At 41.1% G+C, this 19,936-nt stretch overlaps 1 protein-coding gene across 3 annotated transcripts in view; it reads right to left on the bottom strand.

Annotated features, from left to right (window-relative positions):
• The window catches only part of NEGR1 (neuronal growth regulator 1), a 739,102-nt gene extending 734,561 nt beyond the window's left edge, over nt 1-4,541 (bottom strand). For all 3 annotated transcript variants that reach the window (XM_054037808.1, XM_054037810.1, XM_054037807.1), the window contains exon 1: nt 4,184-4,541. In XM_054037808.1, coding sequence (XP_053893783.1) covers nt 4,184-4,359 — 176 coding nt within the window. In that variant the 5' untranslated portion in view covers nt 4,360-4,541. The remainder of the gene's footprint in view (nt 1-4,183) is intronic.
• Nucleotides 4,542-19,936: the final 15,395 nt, after the last annotated feature.

Genomic DNA, 19,936 nt, shown 5'->3' with positions numbered 1-19,936 from the left:
GTGAAATGTCACAAAAAGCTATTTATGTGAAAAATTTCACCTAGCTCTAGATCCAATCAGGATTGGGCCTAGCCATATTGTGCTAGGTGCTGTAGGAACAGAGGAATATAATCCCTACCTCAAACATCTTAAAATCAATGCAATTACAAAATGGAAGAGGCCTGCCTGTGGGGGCATGTAACTCACCCCCTGCCAGTTCAGGATTGTTCCCCATGGTATGTTTGTCTAATGCTTCGTTTCATGGCATTCCATCAGCATTAGAAAAACATTACAAACCTGTGCTTGTTTTTCTTTAATACGCCTCCACTTGTAAAATGAAAGGACAAACTAGTTATTTTACTTATGATACTTAGTGTTACTCTTCATCTGTAAATCTCCAAGTACTTAAAACATTTATTTTGCATTTTTCAGATGAGGAAACTTAGAATCAGAGAGGTCCAGAATGAATTCATAGCAGTTCATGGAATCTGGTACCCTATCTACTGAAATATGTCACCTGCTTACTACAATAGGACACCCTAAGTAGTATTTTCGGCTCCTAAGGATAGCTTTGTAACAACAGTGAGGAGCAAAATTCTGCCCTCGGTTACACAGGTGCAACTCCATTTGCTTCAGTGGGAATGCACACACATAAACTGAATGCAGAATCTATTCCTAGCTGTCATGTGCAATTAAGTTAAATGGCACAGGCAAAATCACTTTAAAATGTTATAATCTTGAAAACCTGAACAGGAATGTATTCAGAGCAAGAGTATTAAAAATGCTTTTACTCTCAGATAATCAAGACACCTGTAAATCAAATGAATTAGCATAATCTCTCTCATCACCTAGTAAAATGCTGACTCAAAAAGTGAGAAGAATGACTTGTAGAGTCTAACTCCTTTAAAAGGCTTTTTATGCTTGACACTAGCAGTCATATTGGGTGTTTTAAACACATTAATTAGAGGCTTTCTGATTTTAACATGCAAAGTACAAAGGTAACTCCCTGGAGATCCCACTCCTGCAAAGGAGAGAATAACTAATGCAGATACAATCTGCAATCTGACACTAAGTGAGGAGCCAACACACATACACACACACGACACAATCAATGGTCAGCACTAACAGAGCTCCACTACAGAAAAAAGATGCACAGTACCAACTTGGAATCACACTTATACAGCTACCTTTGAGTACTGCAGTGTACATATATCCAGAAAATCTAAATACAGTGGTCTGGGGGAGGTGGAAGAAGCTTGTTTTTCTGTGCACAAATTAATCGCTTCATTGAACTCACTGGACTATGTATTTACAGAACAATACTCTGTTTCCAGTGCCAAGACGGAATAAACAACAAATTCATTAGTTTCATTAATTAAAAACGTTTCATGTGTATTTATGATATTAATATCCTCTGGGGAAAATTTCAGGAGGAGCAAAGAAGGTCTACATCAAAAGTCTCATTAAATGCTCTATGCTTCTCCTGTACTCCCTTAGTGATGGTGCATTGTCCCCCTAAAGTTATCTCATTAACTTGTAATACAGTAAACGTCAAGCAGCAAGAAAACCTACTAAAGATATGAAAGAGCTAAAAATATGGATTTCATTAATAAGTCATCTATGTCTTTAAAGGGAGGGAAGAATGCTTTATATTGAAATGGAAGGACTATGAATATCCCATATATTATTTCAGCACAAATTTGCTTTTGGGCTTCCGAGTTCTACAGGTAAGTAGTGATGTGTACTCCATCCTTAATAGTATTATCTTCCAAAACAGATATTCTCTAATTTATGAGATAAAAATGATTGTTTGACTTTAAAACTCCAATTTCATTTATGTAATCCACCCAGCTGCATAGGTACTGAGTTGCAAACTCACAATGTTAGGCCTTACAGAGTTTAATGTACTGTAGTGCTCCACTCTAGCTCTAAGCCACCAATAGATAACCCTTAGAGTCACACGAATATTTGTATTACTTTTATTTTTTAATGTAGTTTTTTTTTTCCAGAACCACCAATGACACTCAGTACAGTATTTGTTTGAGTTCTGTCCTGAGCTAAGAACTGCAACTCCTCAACTCTTGTTCTCTGCAACCTTTAAATCTGAAACTCTGAAAATAAAGATAGGAAATGTAACAGCAAAATACGTCTGTCTACAAAAACTGAGAAACCAAAGCAAGTAAATTCATGGGTTTAGAATGCCCTAGGAGACTAACTACAGTATATTCCTATACATAAAAAAGTCTGTCAGTTGCACTGCATAGACACTGGTTGTATTCTCAGCAGATACTACATCAGAACACTCAAGGAAATCTTATGCAATATTTTCCAAGAAAATTGTGAAATCCACGAAAACTGTATCTGGCTAAGTCACTTTTTAATCTGGAAGCCTAAATCAGCTACTTCCAAAGGGAAAAGAAAATGGTCTATAGCTAAATAGTTTGTGGTTTAAAACTATTGCAGATTAAAGTCTAGATTTACAAAACACAAGAAGATTCAGCCTATTCTTATCAAATCTGAAGTACTAAGAAAATGATTTTTTTAATTACTACAAACTATCGTGACAAAGTAAAGTATCAAAAAACTAAATTTGAATTTTTGCAGTTTTAAACTGAAGATTAATGAATTTGAGTCAAATAGAAGGATTCAGCTATATTAAGTACAGTGCACTACTACTGGTAAACAAATTTTGCACCAGCCAACTGGACTGGAAAAAAATATCGTTACCATATGGAATGCAAGCTTTATTAAGGGATGCAATAACTGAATTACCATAAGCATGTAGTCTCTTAATGGCATAAAACTAGAACTCGTAGTTGTCCTTGCAGGATGGTTCTTTTAATGTTAATCATTAGGAAACAAAAAAGCTAAAATCATACTATATACACTTATAATACTGTGCAATCTTTAATGCCCCTTTACAACTGAGCAATATACTGGCAAGGAACGTTTGAATAGCAGGTTCTATAACAGACATTAAAAACCATCATGTAGAATTTTTATCCAGCACTAGGGATTTCCAAACTTCCATAGACAAACTTACTATTCAAAAAGCATGTATGTATTATTTGCATCCATCTAATGTTTAGTGAAAAGTCTTAGAAATTCTTCTGTAATAAGGTATTTGCTGTCTCAAAACATAAATTAACTGAGCAGGGATTCTGAATTTATAACCCAAGGGCTAATCTGTGTTCTTAAACTAGGTTTGGTTAAAATCTAAATATTTAAAGTAGGACATGATTTCCACCACAGATCAGGACTTAAGAGTTTCCAAATAGAATTACATACCACACCCATAGAATTAAATTACAGAGGCACTGGTCATTGGTTATTAAACAAAGACACCCAATGTTAATATTTAAAGATACACATCTAAAGATGTATTTTGAGACCATACAACTCAGACATACCGACTTGCACAGTGAATGAGAATACAGCAATTGTCTGAATAATGTGTGTTCAAACATCTGAGGAAGGCAGTTATGAAGAATTGCTGAGATCTGTACACTGCTGAGTAGCAATTTACATTTAAAAAACAGAATGAGCTTCTGAGAGTATCTCCTTCTGCAATTGCTTCGGTTTAGGGAGGTAACTGGGCTATAGCTGATCTCTGATGAGCCATTACATCTTTCAGAGGCTTAGCAAGGTGAGAGAAACAAGCCTGATGAAGAAAGTAGCAAACTTATTCCAAAGGGGGGGAAAAATAAAAAAAAAAACTTCCCAAACTTAACAGAGTAGAAGAGTACACCAGGTAGCAAAGGGAGACCACTTGAGAACTGCTACTATATCTAGAAATAGGGATATTGGGGAAGAATAATAGGGACACGCCTTTTAATTCCACTGAAATACTGGGATGGCTCTGGAAAGGGACAAGTGAGAAACAGAAGCAGAGAGACTGGCCCTCCTGAATAGGAAGAGTTGGCATGAATGACTGAGCACTAGTTTCAAAGTGGGACCGCCTCTCCCGGACCTACTCTTACCAGGGCTGCTTGGACTTGGAGATTTAAAAAAAAGAAGAAGAAGAAGCCGGAGCGTGTTACAAAATGTCCATCTTTCTAATGCTCAGAGTGAAAATAAAACCTCCTCTTCTAAGGTAGCTAAACCAACACGCCTATTAGAAATGCCTGCAGTCGCTTGGCAATGGCTTTGCACAACGCTCTCACTCACTTGCACAGAGAAGTAAAGAAGAGGCTCGGTTTCCTACCTAAGCACAGCCGTGTCCCCTTTTCTGACCACCAGGTTGTCCACAGCTGCCCCAGGGAAGTCCATACTCTGCCCAGCTGGGAGGCAGGAGGGCAACAAGCAGCACAGGCTGAGGAGCACAGCAGCCAGCCACTGGTTTGAGCAACAAGCACCTTGCACCAACAGCATCATGTCCATCCCTGCTCGGGGCTGCTCTCTCTCAGCTTCCAGCTCCTCTCAGTCCCCAGCCCCTGGTACTCGTGACGGGTCTTCCCTCCAGCCAGGCAGCCAAGGCACTGGCAGAGTTCTGCCTCGCCTGGTTTCTTTTGGCCGAGTCCGGAACGCGTCTAGTCTCGGGTGGCTCACACACCATCTAGCGAGGAGGGAAGCGCGCAGGAGACTGAGAGCAGGGGAAGTAGCAGCAGCGGCAGCAGCAGCGGCAGGCTCAGCAGCAGCAGACGGCCCCCAGGCTCCGAGCCGGTTGCCATGCAGCCGTTTCCTTAGCAACTTGGCCTGATGACTGGTGGTGGAGCAGAGGAGAAAAAAAGCTGGGGGGGGGGGGGGGGGAGCTAAAAGCAAAGCAGCAGTGGGAGGAGGTGTGTTACAGCCACCGACATGGCAATACGGAAATAAATGGCATGCAATTAAAGGCACTGATTGCAGAGTGACCCCCGTTTGCAGGAGGGAGACAGCTGAGTTTGCTCGTCAGCGGTTTTTTAAAATACAACTAGTTGGAGCTGAAATGCCCCGCACGGCGGCTCGTAGCCACGCCCGACTCTGCTGGCCAGGACGGGTCCGACCCAGCGCTGCTCACGCGTCGCCGGGACCGGGCTAGCAGCCGGTCCGAGCGAGCCGAAGGGGGTGGGGAGCAGCAGGCTTCAGAGCTGGGCTTCTCCCGCGAAGGCTTCACGCTGCCCCGGCGCCCCTGGGCCAACGGAGTCAGGAGAAACCCCCACCCCCTCGCGAGCCCAGCTTGTGGGCGGGAAAGGGGTGAAGTGGAGGGGGGGCTGGGGAACCCACACCTTAGCCTTCATCTACCTAGGCAGAGGAGAAGAGTGAGGAGGCTCCTGTAAATGCCTCGCTAAATTAGATCAGGGGCTTGCATTGCCCTAGGCTGGAGAGAAGGCAAACCCGCATCTCTCCTCTGAGCTGGGGGGGGGGGGGGGGGAATCAACGCCCAGAGAAACACATCGCATCCCCGAGGGACCAGCGACTCCTATCTCCCACAGGGACACATAGAGAAGAAAAGAAAGTCCTTAAAAATGGGGAACGTTGTCCCCTTAGTGGAATAGCCCATCCTCCAAGTATGGGAGAAATCCTCCAGTGAGGGTTCCCATTCTTAGGGAAGGAGCAGCTATGTACCATTGGCATCATAAATAATTCTGTGGCCCAACCAGACTGCATCCTAGACCTCTCAACCCCTCAGAAAAGTGTCCATTAAATTGTGAAACCTAGCAACTCTTTATTCCAAAAGGCAAGGCAGTAAAGTGGTACACAGGTCTAGGAATGTGAAATGCAGTTTATTTCATTGTCTGATGGGAGAAACTTACCGGCCACTAACTCTTCTTTAAATCAAGGTGCACATATATTTAGCCCAAAGTATATACTTGATTTTCAGTGGGAAGTATTAGATTCAAGTCAAACTTTGATATCACATTATATTTTCAGAAATCTATGCAGAATTGTATAATTTCAGCCCCAAAACTACAGGGCTAATCCACATCTAGCATAAGCACACTTCCTGCTGTCATTATCCTTGATAAATGGTTGTGGCACAGATACATCCAATGGAATCTTTCAAGGTGATAGTACAATGCATCAAGGTAGTTCTCCCTAGTCTCACCACAAATGTCAATACAAACCTTCAAGACTTTTCCTTGTAGTTCTTCCTGAAATTCTGTTAGGATGCACATTCAAGAAAGAAGACTCCTTGTCCATCTGTACACTAAAATCCATTTCTATATCCTGTCTCCCAAGAACTTTCTATAGCATCTCTGATCCTGAGCAATTCCTGATAGGATCTCACAACCTCATATCATCACTGATCCAGCTTCCCTTAAGATTTCATAGGAGCTTTGTCATTTTGCCAAAAGCTTGCAAGCAAAATTTTGCTTTAATTTAAATTCTAACACTGCCTTAACATTTACATATTGGGCCTTCTGCTTTCCCTGAAAGGCTTTGAGATGTCCCAAGCAGTAAATCTCTCATGTCTGCCAACTGGCCTAATCTAGGCTGCATAATTAGCCATGCCCTTCAATATTTTGGCTTTAGTTTCGCTGTTTTTTACCAGGATAACTAGGGGGTCTTCACTTATGGTGAGAAAGGAGCTCAAACAGTGGAAAAACTCATAGACTCATAGACTTTAAGGTCAGAAGGGACCATTATGATCATCTGGTCTGACCCCCTGCATGCTGCAGGCCGCAAGACCCTTCCCTGGACTCTACCGTTGAAGTCCCCAATCCTGTGTTTTAGTGACTTCAATTGGCTGAGACCCTCCTGCTAGTGATCCCTGCCCCATGCTGCGGAGGAAGGCGAAAAACCTCCAGAGGCTCAGCCAATCTACCCTGGAGGAAAATTCCTTCCCAACCCCAAATATGGCGATCAGTAATACCCCGAGCATATAGGCAAGAGTCTCTAGCCTGACCCTTGTTGGCCATTATGCTATTCATGTACCATTGCTTGGTTTTCCTTGGCTACTATGTTTTATCATTAAACCATTCCCTCCATAAACTTATCCAACTTAATCTTAAAACCAGACAGGTCCGTCGCCCCCACCGTTTCCCTCGGAAGGCCGTTCCAATATTTCACCCCTCTGACGGTCAGAAACCTTCGTCTAATTTCAAGCCTAAACTTCCCCCCGGCCAGTTTGTATCCATTCGTTCTCGTGTCCACATTAGTACTAAGCTGGAATAATTCCTCTCCCTCCCTTGTATTAACCCCTCTGATATATTTAAAGATAGCAATCATATCCCCCCTCAGCCTTCGCTTTGTCAGACTAAACAACCCAAGCTCCTCTAATCTCTTTTCATACGACAGGTTTTCCATTCCTCTGATCATCTTAGTCGCCCTTCTCTGCACCCGTTCCAGTTTGAATTCATCTTTTTTAAACATTGGAGACCAGAACTGCACACAGTACTCCAAATGAGGTCTCACCAGCGCCTTATACAATGGAAGCAGGACCTCCCTATCCCTACTAGATATACCTTGCCTAATACATCCCAAGACCGCATTGGCTTTTTTCACCGCCACGTCACATTGTCGACTCATAGTCATCCTGCGGTCCACAAGGACCCCTAGGTCCTTCTCCTCTTCCGTTACTTCTAACCAATGCGTCCCCATCTTGTAACTAAAATTGTTATTATTCGTCCCCAAACAAAACCATTTACTCCTATAGGCAAATGAAAATAGCAGCCACTAATACTAGTTTGGCCCTGTGGTATTAATAAACTTTTATAAAATCCACCTCAACACCCGCTGAACTCTTTCTTTAAGATCATCAGGTTGTGGATGACAGGTCGGTTTTGTCCTGCGGACATGTATTTTCCAGTGTAGTAGTTGCATAACCGACGATATAAAATTGGATCTCTGATCAGTTATAATCTCACCAGAAAAGTGATCCAGCATATTTTTGGATATTCGAGAGGAATGGTACCTCAGTTACCGTTAACAGCATAAGAGATGTACGGTGCCTTTTCATACCATAGGTTACCTCCTGGCATTCAGGACAGATTTTGAAACATTTAAGTTGCAAAACGTAATAGAAGCTTGTATAGTAGGCAAGCTCTGTCTCTCCCTTAGGGCTAACCCAGGCTAAACACTCCTGTTTATGCCTCAAAAACTTTTCCCTTGAGTGTCCAAGCAGCATAGAGCTAGTTTCTCCTTGTTAGGAATTTTTATTCCCTTTCCCTTCATTCTGCTTCCAGTTGTAAACTTATCTGATGGGACAACAAGGAATCCGGTGGCACCTTAAAGACAAATCTGTTAGTCTTTAAGGTACCACCAGACTCCTTGTTGTTTTTGTGGATACAGACCAACACGGCTACCCCTTGATACTTGTTATCTGATGGAAGGAATTCACTTGTGTGTCTCCTCTTCATGTGAATGTGGAGAGAGGGAAAGAGAAGAGCAATCAACAAAGTCTTTTGGCCTCTGATGATCCACAATAATTTGTTTAGTATTGATGGGCCTTCTCTGTTAAGCAGGAGGACCTAACAACTTCTATTGGAAGCCAGCATTTCACATTAATTTATGTCTTTCCTGTCTGGTGATTTATACAGTTAGGATAGCTTACAATGCAAACGCTCAAATATCTTACAATACAGGGCACAGATGTGATAAGTGAAATTAATACCTGGAACAATTTACAAACATTCAAACACTAAGCACATTTTGTATAACTAATACCTATTTTAACAATACTAACAGGTGAGCCAGACTAATTCCAACTATGTATTTCTCAGCGTTCAAATGAGATATGGAGGCCTTGGCATGAGCTGGCACCTGGTTTGCCATAGCTAAACAGTCCATAAACCTGCGACTTCCAACTCCCCTTCTCTTGACAATCTTAATTTCCTTTTCCTTTATGCTTCACCCTCTTCTATTGCATCCCACTTTTGTAGGTCTTTTCCAGTTACCACAAAAGATCCTGGTCTAATTCAATGAAGGGCATCCTTCCTCCTTTCTTGTCACACAAGCTTCATACCAAGTCATACAGGAGGCTTGGCACCAGGCTATAAATGCTGCATAATATATAATGCTCACCTTTGTATATTAAGTATCACCTTATAGTAGGGGAAATTCTCCAGTCCCCATATACACAATTTTTTAAAATCATCTTAGATGGTTTAGATCCTTTATGGAGATCCACCAACTATACACAAGAGAATGTGGGAACATTCTGTACTTGCCCCTAACTCCACCCCCATCTAACCCCCCCCCCGCTCCCTGTCCCCTGACTCCTATCCACACCCCCACCCTCTGACAGGCCCTCTGGGACTCCCACACCTATCCAACCGCCCCCTGCTCCCTGTCCCCCAGGACCCCATGCCCCTTATCCAACCCCCCAGCCCCCGCTCCCTGCCCCCTTATGCTGCTCAAAGCACCAGAACTGGCAGCTGCCACACAGTCTAGCGCATTGGGGCAGGCCGGTGGCTCTTACAGCCGCACTGCCCAACAGGAGCTCGCAGCCCCGACACCCAGAGCGCTGGCGGCATGGCGAGCTGAGGCTGTGGGGGAGGGGGACAGCAAGGGAAGGGCCGGGGGCTAGCCTCGCCGGCTGGGAGCTCACACATTGGGCAGGAGGGGCCTGGGGGCTGCAGTTTGCACACCTCTGCTCTACATTGGTGAAGATTTGTTCACTAGTCTCCCTTTCCACTTACTGAAATAACTTTCTTTAACTTTCTTCCTACCATCCCCTCAGTGGGCTCTCTTTGCCTTTCAAGCTGTTCTCCTATCTGGAGGCTTGTCTGGAGCCTGATGCTGCTGTATCCCTGGGCCTGGAGGGGAGGAGGGTGTCTAGTATACCATAGTTCTTTTCCTCAGGACTCTAGCCAAACCCAGGAATATTTTCAGCTCCCTTTCTGCTACCAATTCAAGAAATGCTGGAAGACGATACTTAGAATAGGAGTGGACACATGTTCTGCCAGGGAAATTTTTTTTCTGAGCAGTCCCCATTCCATTCCAGACCCAGGAGTGGGGTGAATTTGGGCATCCACTTCTACACCGATGTTTAGAGTCTCCTTTCCTCCTCTAGAAATAGGAGTTCTTCCCAACAGAATCCAACTCCTCCCTAATCTCTTATACCCTCAGTCATTTATATTGACTTGTATCCAAGTTCCCCCTCCCCCCGAGACATCCCACGCTGACAATCACTTGTGTCATGGCCCCAGTGGAGCATGAGTATGCCGCCGGCCACTTGAGAAGTGCAGGACAAAATGTACTCAGAACAGAAGGATTCATTAAAGCCCATATGTTTACCACACAAAACAAGACTCAAAACTGACAAGCAAACACATCAGTCCTCAAAATATCAGATTCCATGGAGTATCTGCATCTTAGCAATTGCTTGACATCAAAGAGCTATCATGGAAGGTGATCCTTTCTGTCTCTACCCACTCCTCCCACGAGTTCTCCTCCCCCGCCCCCAGATCACATTCAAACAACTGCCTTCCTCATGTGTCTTTCATAGATTCATAGATTCTAGGACTGGAACGGACCTTGAGAGGTCATCAAGTCCAGTCCCCTGCCCTCATAGCAGGACTAAATACTGTCTAGACCATCCCTGATAGACATTTATCTAACCTACTCTTAAATATCTCCAGAGATGGAGATTCCACAACCTCCCTAGGCAGTTTATTCCAGTGCTTAACCACCCTGACAGGTAGGAACATTTTCCTAATGTCCAACCTAAACCTCCCTTGCTGCAGTTTAAGCCCATTGCTTCTTATTCTATCCTTAGAGGCTAAGGTGAACAAGTTTTCTCCCTCCTCCTTATGACACCCTTTTAGATACCTGAAAACTGCTATCATGTCACCTCTCAGTCTTCTCTTTTCCAAACTAAACAAACCCAATTCTTTCAGCCTTCCTTCATAGGTCATGTTCTCAAGACCTTTAATCATTCTTTTTGCTCTTCTCTGGACCCTCTCCAATTTCTCCACATCTTTCTTGAAATGCGGTGCCCAGAACTGGACACAATACTCCAGTTCAGGCCTAACTAGCGCAGAGTAGAGCGGAAGAATGACTTCTCGTGTCTTGCTCACAACACAGCTGTTAATGCATCCCAGAATCACATTTGCTTTTTTTGCAACAGCATCACACTGCTGATTCATATTTAGCTTGTGGTCTACTATAACCCCTAGATCCCTTTCTGCCGTACTCCTTCCTAGACAGTCTCTTCCCATTCTGTATGTGTGAAACTGACTGTTCCTTCCTAAGTCGAGCACTTTACATTTGTCTTTATTAAACTTTATCCTGTTTACCTCAGACCATTTCTCCAATTTGTCCAGATCATTTTGAATTATGACCCTGTCCTCCAAAGCAGTTGCAATCCCTCCCAGTTTGGTATCATCTGCAAACTTAATAAGCATACTTTCTATGCGAAGATCTAAGTCGTTAATGAAGTTATTGAACATTTAACTGCAGTTCAGAGGGAGAAGAGTCTGTATCTCAAGGGCCTCAGGCTCCTCTTTTCCCAGCATGTTTGGCCATTTGTCATCGGACCATAGCTCAATCAGCTACAGAAGTAGTTCAATCCTTCCTCTCAGCTGCAAAAATAGCCTACTTGCCACTTTTCCCAGAATTCACTCTTCATATAAGATGGTCTTCGATCTCCACCTTCATCCCTTTCCCAAACTGAGTACTCATTCATTCTGTCATAGGAGATAAGGGGTGCTCTGACCCATCTTTACCTCAAAGGGCTAATCTTGGGACCACAGTAACACACAAATGGAGGAAACAGGTCTTGTTTGTTCCTCCTTGAGTCCTCTCTTTATTTCCCACTGATTGCATACCCTGTCATAGAATCATAGGGTTGGAAGGGACCTCTCAGGAGGTCATCTAATCTAACCCTCTGCTCAAAGCAGGACCAATCCCTGGACAGATTTTTGCCCCAGATCCCTAAATGGCCCCCTCAAGGATTGAACACACAACCCTGGGTTTAGCAGGCCAAGGCTCAAACCACTGAGCTATCCCTCTCCCCGTCACATGATATTGAACCAAAGGTCTGTTTTCAGTTAATTACTTTGATCAGTGTCCGGGTGTAACAGAGTGGAATTTAGTTGTTGTCATGGGTTTGTGCAACATTGTTATTAGAGCTGGTCAGATAATATCTATTGAATCCAAAAATATTAGGAAATGTAAATGAACAAAATATTGTTATCATATGGAATGCAAGCTTCATTAAGGGAAGCAATAACTGAGCTACCATAAGCCTGAAATCTCTTAATGGCATGAAACTAAGTCATCTAGCACCAATTGTTAGACAAGTTACCACTCAGAGTGGTAAATAAAGGCATTTCTTAGCCTCCTGTTAGCATCAAGAGGAAGACTAGTGAAGACTAGGGAACAGCTGGGAAGCAACTATTTTAATTGGGAGAGAGGCAGTTGTGTTATGTGAGAAGCCATTTAAATGTTTTGAGCTCTTATGCAAGATAGTCAATATTACACACTCAAACTGTGGTGATGGGTATGATATAAGAGCACAGGTAGATCTAATTTTAGGAAGAGCCATTTAACATGTATTAACTCACATTATACTGTTTTTACTTGACCTCAAGTATTTAAAATATTTTTTGCTCCTTGAATAAAGAGACATTTCCACAATAATATCCTGTTAATTTAAACCAGGGGTCAGCAACCTTTTAGAAGTGGTGTGCCGAGTCTTCATTTATTCGCTGTAATTTAAAGTTTCGCGTGCCAGTAATACATTAAAGTTTTTAACGTATAAGTCTATAATATATAACTGAGGTATTGTTGTATGTAAAGTAAATAAGGTTTTTAAAATGTTTAAGAAGCTTCATTTAAAATTAAATTAAAATGTAGAGCCCCCCTGGACCGGTTACCAGGACCCGGGCAGTGTGAGTGCCACTGAAAATCAGATTGTGTGCCGTCTTCGGCACACGTGCCATAGGTTGCCTACCCTGATTTAACATAAGATCATTTAAGATCTCAGTTAATGATAGTATTGAGGTCAATATGAATGTTTTTATTGTATTTTCATTTTCAGATTTAAATCCCCTGGTTTCAGGCCTTTTGCAGATCAATGAAAAAGCAGGTCAGGATTCAATAGAGTTTTGTTGTTCTGGAGACTAAATTCTTTCATCTGGATCTGTTTTCTGAGACTGTGCAGCACCTGCCACCAAATGTGTGCACATGCACAGTGCACTTCCAGAACAGAACAGAAAGCTTTCCCATTAGCTGGTTTTCCAGGAAAACAACTCACTTGGAATGTCTTTAATGGCATGGGGAAAATGTTCACTACAGAGATCTGTAAGTGGGTTCCTCTCAAAAATTAGATAATTTATAAATAGGAATGGTCAAGCCATATGATAGAATATTTGTGCTGAATGTAACTTCTTTTTTGGTTAGCAAATCAGTAACCATTCAGGGACTATTATCTTGGAATGTATTTGTTATTTGAAAGTATTCATTTAATAGTCTGGACAAAGTGTTCAGACTGACAAGCTCTTCACTCATCTTTTGTGTTGTGTGTTTAACTCATCTAGAAGCCCTAGTAAAAGAATGTGGGAATGAAGTGATAACTAGGACATACGGTGAGTAGGAAACTGGCACTTTTGATCTCCGGTAGATCAATGTACCACACAGGAAAGGATGACAAGTGATTCAAGTAGGATGTCTCCAAAATGGTGGCCACTTGAGATCCAATGTGCAGTACATAGTGACATGGATAACTATAGCAATGAAGCTGGGTCCAGCAATCTCTCCTAATATGTCTTTTTCAAATATACATGTGGAGTGTGTGGTGCTTTTGTAACAGGCTCTTTGGATCTACTTAAATGCTTTTGGGATTCTTGTTTGTGTTGATTTTTATTAATAATCATTGTCCCAAGGGCATAGGAAGAAGCATATCAATGGTATCAGCCCTGAGTGTCCTTCAATTGGAGCTGCTATATGCCCTGTTTCTGGACATTTTAAACATGGCCTGGGCACTTTTGGGAAAAGGATATTAGACTTCAGGCTCCCAGCACTTCTGGTTTCACTGGCAGATTCAACCAATTGTTTGGGTTTACAGCCCATAATATTGTTTTTAAACTTTTTAGAGAAGGAAGTCAGTTGTTGCTGTCATTCAGATATTTGTTCAACTAATTTCTCAATTCTGTTACAATGACTCATTGTCACAGCACAACTTGAGGTGTCCATATGACAGTCCAAGGAAGAAATCTCACACCCGTGTTTGCCTCAGAGATATTCTCAGAAGTGTCTTTGTCAAGCCTAATTCAGCTGCATGCTTCTTATTCTCCATTCTGAGCAACATAGCAAATTGGAGAATGGTCGTGTTAGTTTTCTTTTGTTCCAGTTGGAGGATAAAAATCAGATCTTGATCCCAATGCATTCCGCAGAACTGTTTAAGTAGTAGTTCATCTCATTCTGTAGAGGGAATTCTCCCTCTTGCAATAACTTTATTAAGAGCTGCAAGTCTCTCTCTACCTCTGAGCACAGGATTCTGGTAGATGTTATCCAGTTCAGCATAACTGAGGTTAGCAGTCTTATCTCTCAGAGGTGAATCAGTGCTACAGTCCACATCTTGCATAAGATTCCAGGCAACGCTGTGTACATTGCTATTAGACTGTGGTTCAGCTGAATTCTGTGTATGAAGGTCCAAATTCTCAAAAGTGCCCACCCTGTGCTCAGCACTTCAAACAGGTTGTTTCAAGGTGGGCTCCCAAAATTGGGAGATATTTGAAAATTTGATCCCAAATACTTTCCCAGTGTTATTCTCCCCCCCCCCCCCATTAAATTGCTGCATTTGCCACAGGGATGCTAGATAAGAAGTTTTCCCAACCAGCTCTCAGAACCATTTTCCATTAGAGAATGTAGTTCTGTCAAAATCTCAATGTGTTGTGAAATCACATCAATTTTATGTAATGTCATTTTGGAGAAAAAAGGTCCAATCATTTTGACATTTTCTGAACAAAGACTGTTTTGATTTTTCTTTTTGAAAAAACCTGTTCATTTCCATTTTTAATTTTGTACTATGTATTAGAATAAAATAAAATTGCAATCCAAACAAAATATGTTTTTTTGTCAAACTGCAGCAGCAGGAGCATCTTGAGAACCATCCCCAGCCCTATGGTTTGTGGCAATGACTGTGAAAGGCACCACTGGAGGACAGCTCTTGTGTTGATTAACACAGGCTTATATTCTAATTGACAATCTTATTGTCCACTTTAATTAAAAAATGTGATGTACACAAAACAAATTATTTTGCGGGGGGAATTCTATTTTGCAGAGAATTTCAAAAATGTTCAGATTTTGTTCATAATTAGGGCCCTACCAAATTCAGGGCTGTGAAAAACACGTCATGTGCCGTGAAATCTGGTCTCTACCATGAAATCTGGTCTTGTGTGTACTTTTTTGTTATAGTACACAGATTTCACAGGGGAAACCAGCATTTCTCAAACTGGGAGGTCCCAACCTAAAAAGGGATTGCAGGGGGGTTGCAAGGTTATTGTAGCGGGAGTCATATTATTGCCACCCTTACTTCTGCACCACCTTCAGATCTGGGTGGCTAGAGAGTGGTGGCTGCTGGCCAAGGGCCCATCCCTCAAGGCAGCAGCACAGAAGTAATGGTAGCAATACAATACCATCCTTACTTCTGTGCTGCTGCTGGCAGTGGCACTGCCTTCTGAGCTGGGTTCCTGGCCAGCACTTGACGCTCTCCGGCCGCCCAGTTCTGAAGGCAGGGCCACCGCCAACAGCAGTGCAGAAGTAAGGGTGGCAATACCACGACCCCTCTACAAAAACCTTGCAACCCCCTGCAACTACCCCCTTTTTGTGTCAGGATCCCCTACAGTTACAACACTGTGAAATTTTACATTTAAATATCTGAAATCATGGAATTCATTATTTTAAACATCCTATGAACATGACTTTGACCAAAATGCACTGTGAATTCGATAGAGCTCTATTCATAATTGTAAAACAATTTGAATTCTCAAAATCCTGTGCAAAATAGAGTTTCTGTTCTCCACACAGGTCTACTATGTGATCATGAATAAGCAAGGAAGGTGCTCTGTGAGACAGTCTATTAAGCTGCAGTCCTCATTGCAAAAATGCGAGAAACCTTGATATAACTTACAGGGACTAGCTCTGATAAACACACACAAAAAAAATCACAAAACTTATAATGGAAAGAAAGCCATAAATGACACATTTATAGAAAAGCATACTGAAAGTTACCAGTCACATTATTTTAACGAAAATATGTTTTGCTATTAAGACGGTTTGGAACTCATGATCTAGCAGTTAAATCCTGTAGCAGCAACAATGCTGGAACACAGGCAGCAGAGAGATGTTGCTGCCTCTTTCAGCCTCTGCAAAGGCAATTGGAGCACCAGTGCTGCAGAGTAGCCTCTTAAATCAGTTCTTAAACCAGGAGATGTGCAGAGCTGCTATGCAGCGTCTCATCCAAGATATTCTTTTGAAATCTGTGCTCTGCTTCTGGTCAGTTAGAAGAGTGCAGGTAACTTTAGGTTCTTGATTTTCAAGCTTACTATCTACAACAATTATGTGGTAGGTTCACACAGCGTGCAGTTATCAATAAAATGTTAGTCATGTGTGGGTGCATGAAAACATTTTCTTTACCATATGGTATACTAAGGAAATAATTGTCAAATGACAGAAGCTCACTAATATTGATGCCAAATACATATATAATACTGTCAACTTGTTAACAGCCTACATTTTCCTATTTTTAAGATACACAAATGAATATAGTTTGAAAACATCTAGAACAAACCTCATATTGGAGGCTTTTAAGAAGAAATATATTCCAAATACAAGGATAAATTATTATTATTTTGTATCACAACCAGTTGTGATTTGGATCACACTGAAGACCGGCAAAGAACATCGGTTCATACCTGAATAAACCCATCATTTATCTATTTAAAGTTAAATAACATACAGGAGTTTTCAGTTACCAATTTGAAATGTCTTCTTGCGGCTGCTATTTCCTGGGGAACTGACATCTTCAGTATCCAGAGTAGAAATGGAATTTTGGCTTTGTGGAGAAGCAATTCTAATGAGTACTACAATTCTTCAAGCTTGAAGACTAAAAAGTGAAGCCACTTCTCTTAGTGGGGATAAAATATCTTTTAGAAATAGACAACACTAAAAAAAACTTTATATAATATTTTGTCTTTTAAATTTTCTTGCTGATTGGTAGAAGGTAGCTCTATCAAAAGTTACATCTGAAGTGAAGTTAGTTTAAGAATGAATACTGAAAAGGATTATGGTACTTTAGAATGCCATTAACCAGATTTTATACCTGTAACTTTCATGTACTTTGAGAAGCTATGGATTATGCGCAAGCACTATGGTAAGTATAATAGCAACAACAACAACAAAAACAAGTAGTTGCTTCCTTGATATTTTTCAGTCAGTAGATGCACAATTATTACTAAACAGATCAGAATTTAAACTCACATTTGGTGTTTGATACATTCAGACTTTACAATTATTTGAATCTGAATCCAACACCATATTATTTTACTGCAGAAGGGTTTATGAGAGTGACTTGGGCAAGATAGGACCTGTTATCTCCCAAACACCTCCTGAGAGCTCATCCCTTCTAGATCCTTGAATGGAAGAGGACCCTCTATGTAAGCATCTTCCCACACTTGCACAGGTGCCTGTACAGCATCCTCCCAACCTCATTGAGACTTGTGGAAAGAGGTGCTTTGGGGTGATGAAATGAAGACTGGGTGAGCTAAGCAGGGGGAACCAGAACCAGGGAAGAGAGGGCACATATTGTCCCCACTCTACGCCCGATAATAAAAGCCCATGTCAAGGAGCTGGTGTCAAGGCAAGAGGCTTCTGCTAGGATTGTTCTGGTCTCCCACAAATCCCTGGAGGTCTATTAGGTTTGGGAGTGATCCCTGCAGCCTATTTTCTAGGAGAGGAAAAACCACTGCCCCACAGAGGAGAACTCGGTGGCATGGCACTGTTCTATTTATTAGAGGTAATGGTGGAGTTCCATTAATTAAATTAGGAAAAGAAACTGTACTTGGGATCCAAGTCTTCCAAATTTAAATCAGAGAGGATAAATGGGTGCCTAGAAATGTAATACTAGAGATGGGACCAAATCATAGGATTTGAATGTTCAAGTTCAAGATAGTTCAGATCTGGGGTTCTTATTCAGGTTCATCTCTAATGATTATTAAGGGCCCAAATTGGAAGACATGTCACCCATTGTACCACTTAATACCATGAGTAGTCTTATTGATTTGTAGCCTCAACATGAGAGTGAGCTAGCCTAGAATTAGAGAATGTTGATTATTTACTTTGTGAAGAGTACATAAAATCAGTAGCAACATTGTCCTTTTGCTGCCTTGGAATGAGTTGGATAGCTTAAAACATTTTGTTCACTCCAGAAGAGAGATATATTTCTATTTCTAAATAAGTTTAGATATACAAAGGGCTCCTGCCCATTTAGGAACATTCACTTTCATATATTGTGCTTTAACTTTGTTCAGACTAGTTTTTTCTAGTTTTATTAAACTTCTTGCAGGTTTCTTGTCTTAAATAATTGACTTCCTGCTGAGTATTCTTTAAAAATCACATTAAAAATTATTGCAAACAGTTTAAAGAAACATTCATGTTCCTGTTCATAAAAAGAAATAATCCATCATAAAAATGGAATATCTTCCTTTTCCTACCTCACAGCTCACTTCCATACAGAGTAGTGGCCATTATAACATTCAACATCTGCCAATGCATGGGTCCTCAGCCTGGGGATCCTGACCCATAATGGGGCTGCAAGCAGGCTTCAGGGGGTCAGAACCACCATCTATTTCTTTCTGACCAGCTGGAAGGGAAGTTCCAAAACTATTTTCTGTTGTAATATGGAGTCACAGTATTGAAAGGTGAAAAACACTGTGCTATCAGTTATCACCATTATTTTCTGTTTTAAGCATCAGAAGGAAATTAGGATTTCACATTATTTACCTACAACATTCACACAGTGTACTGATTTTAAATAAAGTCAATAAAGGGTCAGCAATACGTGACCTATATATCAAGGTGGGAGTCACCAGATGGTGCTGTCATACATAGTCTCACAATTATTATTCTTCACATGCGAGCAGTGTAAGGACTTGGAAGAAATACTTTTATTGTTGTTACTTTTGCAATGCTTGTTCTTTCTGGGGTAGCATTGAAAAAAAAGAGAAGTTTGTTGTGAGAATTTATGCTAATTAGAGAGTAAGGCAAACAGCAGAGTTGCTCCCTGGGAACCAGACATTGGTATTTTGGCTGAGATTCCTGAAAAGGGGGACTGTCAGTGTCCCTGTTAAAGCACTTCTTCTCAAGAACTGTCGTATATAATGTAAATTTAAAAAGTGATTAAGAAGATACCAGGATTCTGTGTTACTGACTTCTAGTGCTGATTAGGAAGTTTCTTAAACATTGTCAGAAAATATAGATTCTTGCAAATAGATTCAGCTGATGAAATTACAAATTGACCCTTCTCTCAAAATTGAAATTCTTTTGAAAAAACTTGAAAATTGTTTAAACATCCTGTTTTGACATTTTTGATTTTTTTTCCCCAATTCAAAACAGGTTGTTGGATTCCCCCCCCCCCAAGTTTTAGTACATTTATACTAAAAAATTTAAAATAAGAAAGTCAAAAATCAAAACAAAACATTAGGAAATTACTGACCTAAAACATTTTGACTGACCTGATCCAAACAAAACGTTCAGATTGTTGGTTTGAAAAAAATTAAGATTTTGATTTTTAATCCCAGTTCAGAATGGAAAAAGAAATCTGAACTCTAAAAAGCTCTTGTGGAATGGGAAATCCATCTTCCACCCAGCTCTACTGTTATTTTCCCTAATGAGAAACCAACGTGCAAGGCCATGAAAAAGCTGCTACCACTCAGCAGTGAGGCAACAATATATATTCTATTCAGGTAATAGAAGCTGCATAATAGATGATAAATCCCCAAGGCAGAAACCTTAGTTTAATTCATAGCAGTAAATTGCCATACATAACTGTGCCACTTCATCTGTAATAAATAAACAAACAACATTAGAGCAA

The sequence above is a fragment of the Malaclemys terrapin genome, chromosome 8 (assembly GCF_027887155.1).
Source record: "Malaclemys terrapin pileata isolate rMalTer1 chromosome 8, rMalTer1.hap1, whole genome shotgun sequence".
Taxonomy (NCBI): domain Eukaryota; kingdom Metazoa; phylum Chordata; order Testudines; family Emydidae; genus Malaclemys; species Malaclemys terrapin.
The sequence above is the reverse complement of the archived record's forward strand: the minus strand, read 5'-3'. Positions and strand labels throughout refer to the sequence as shown.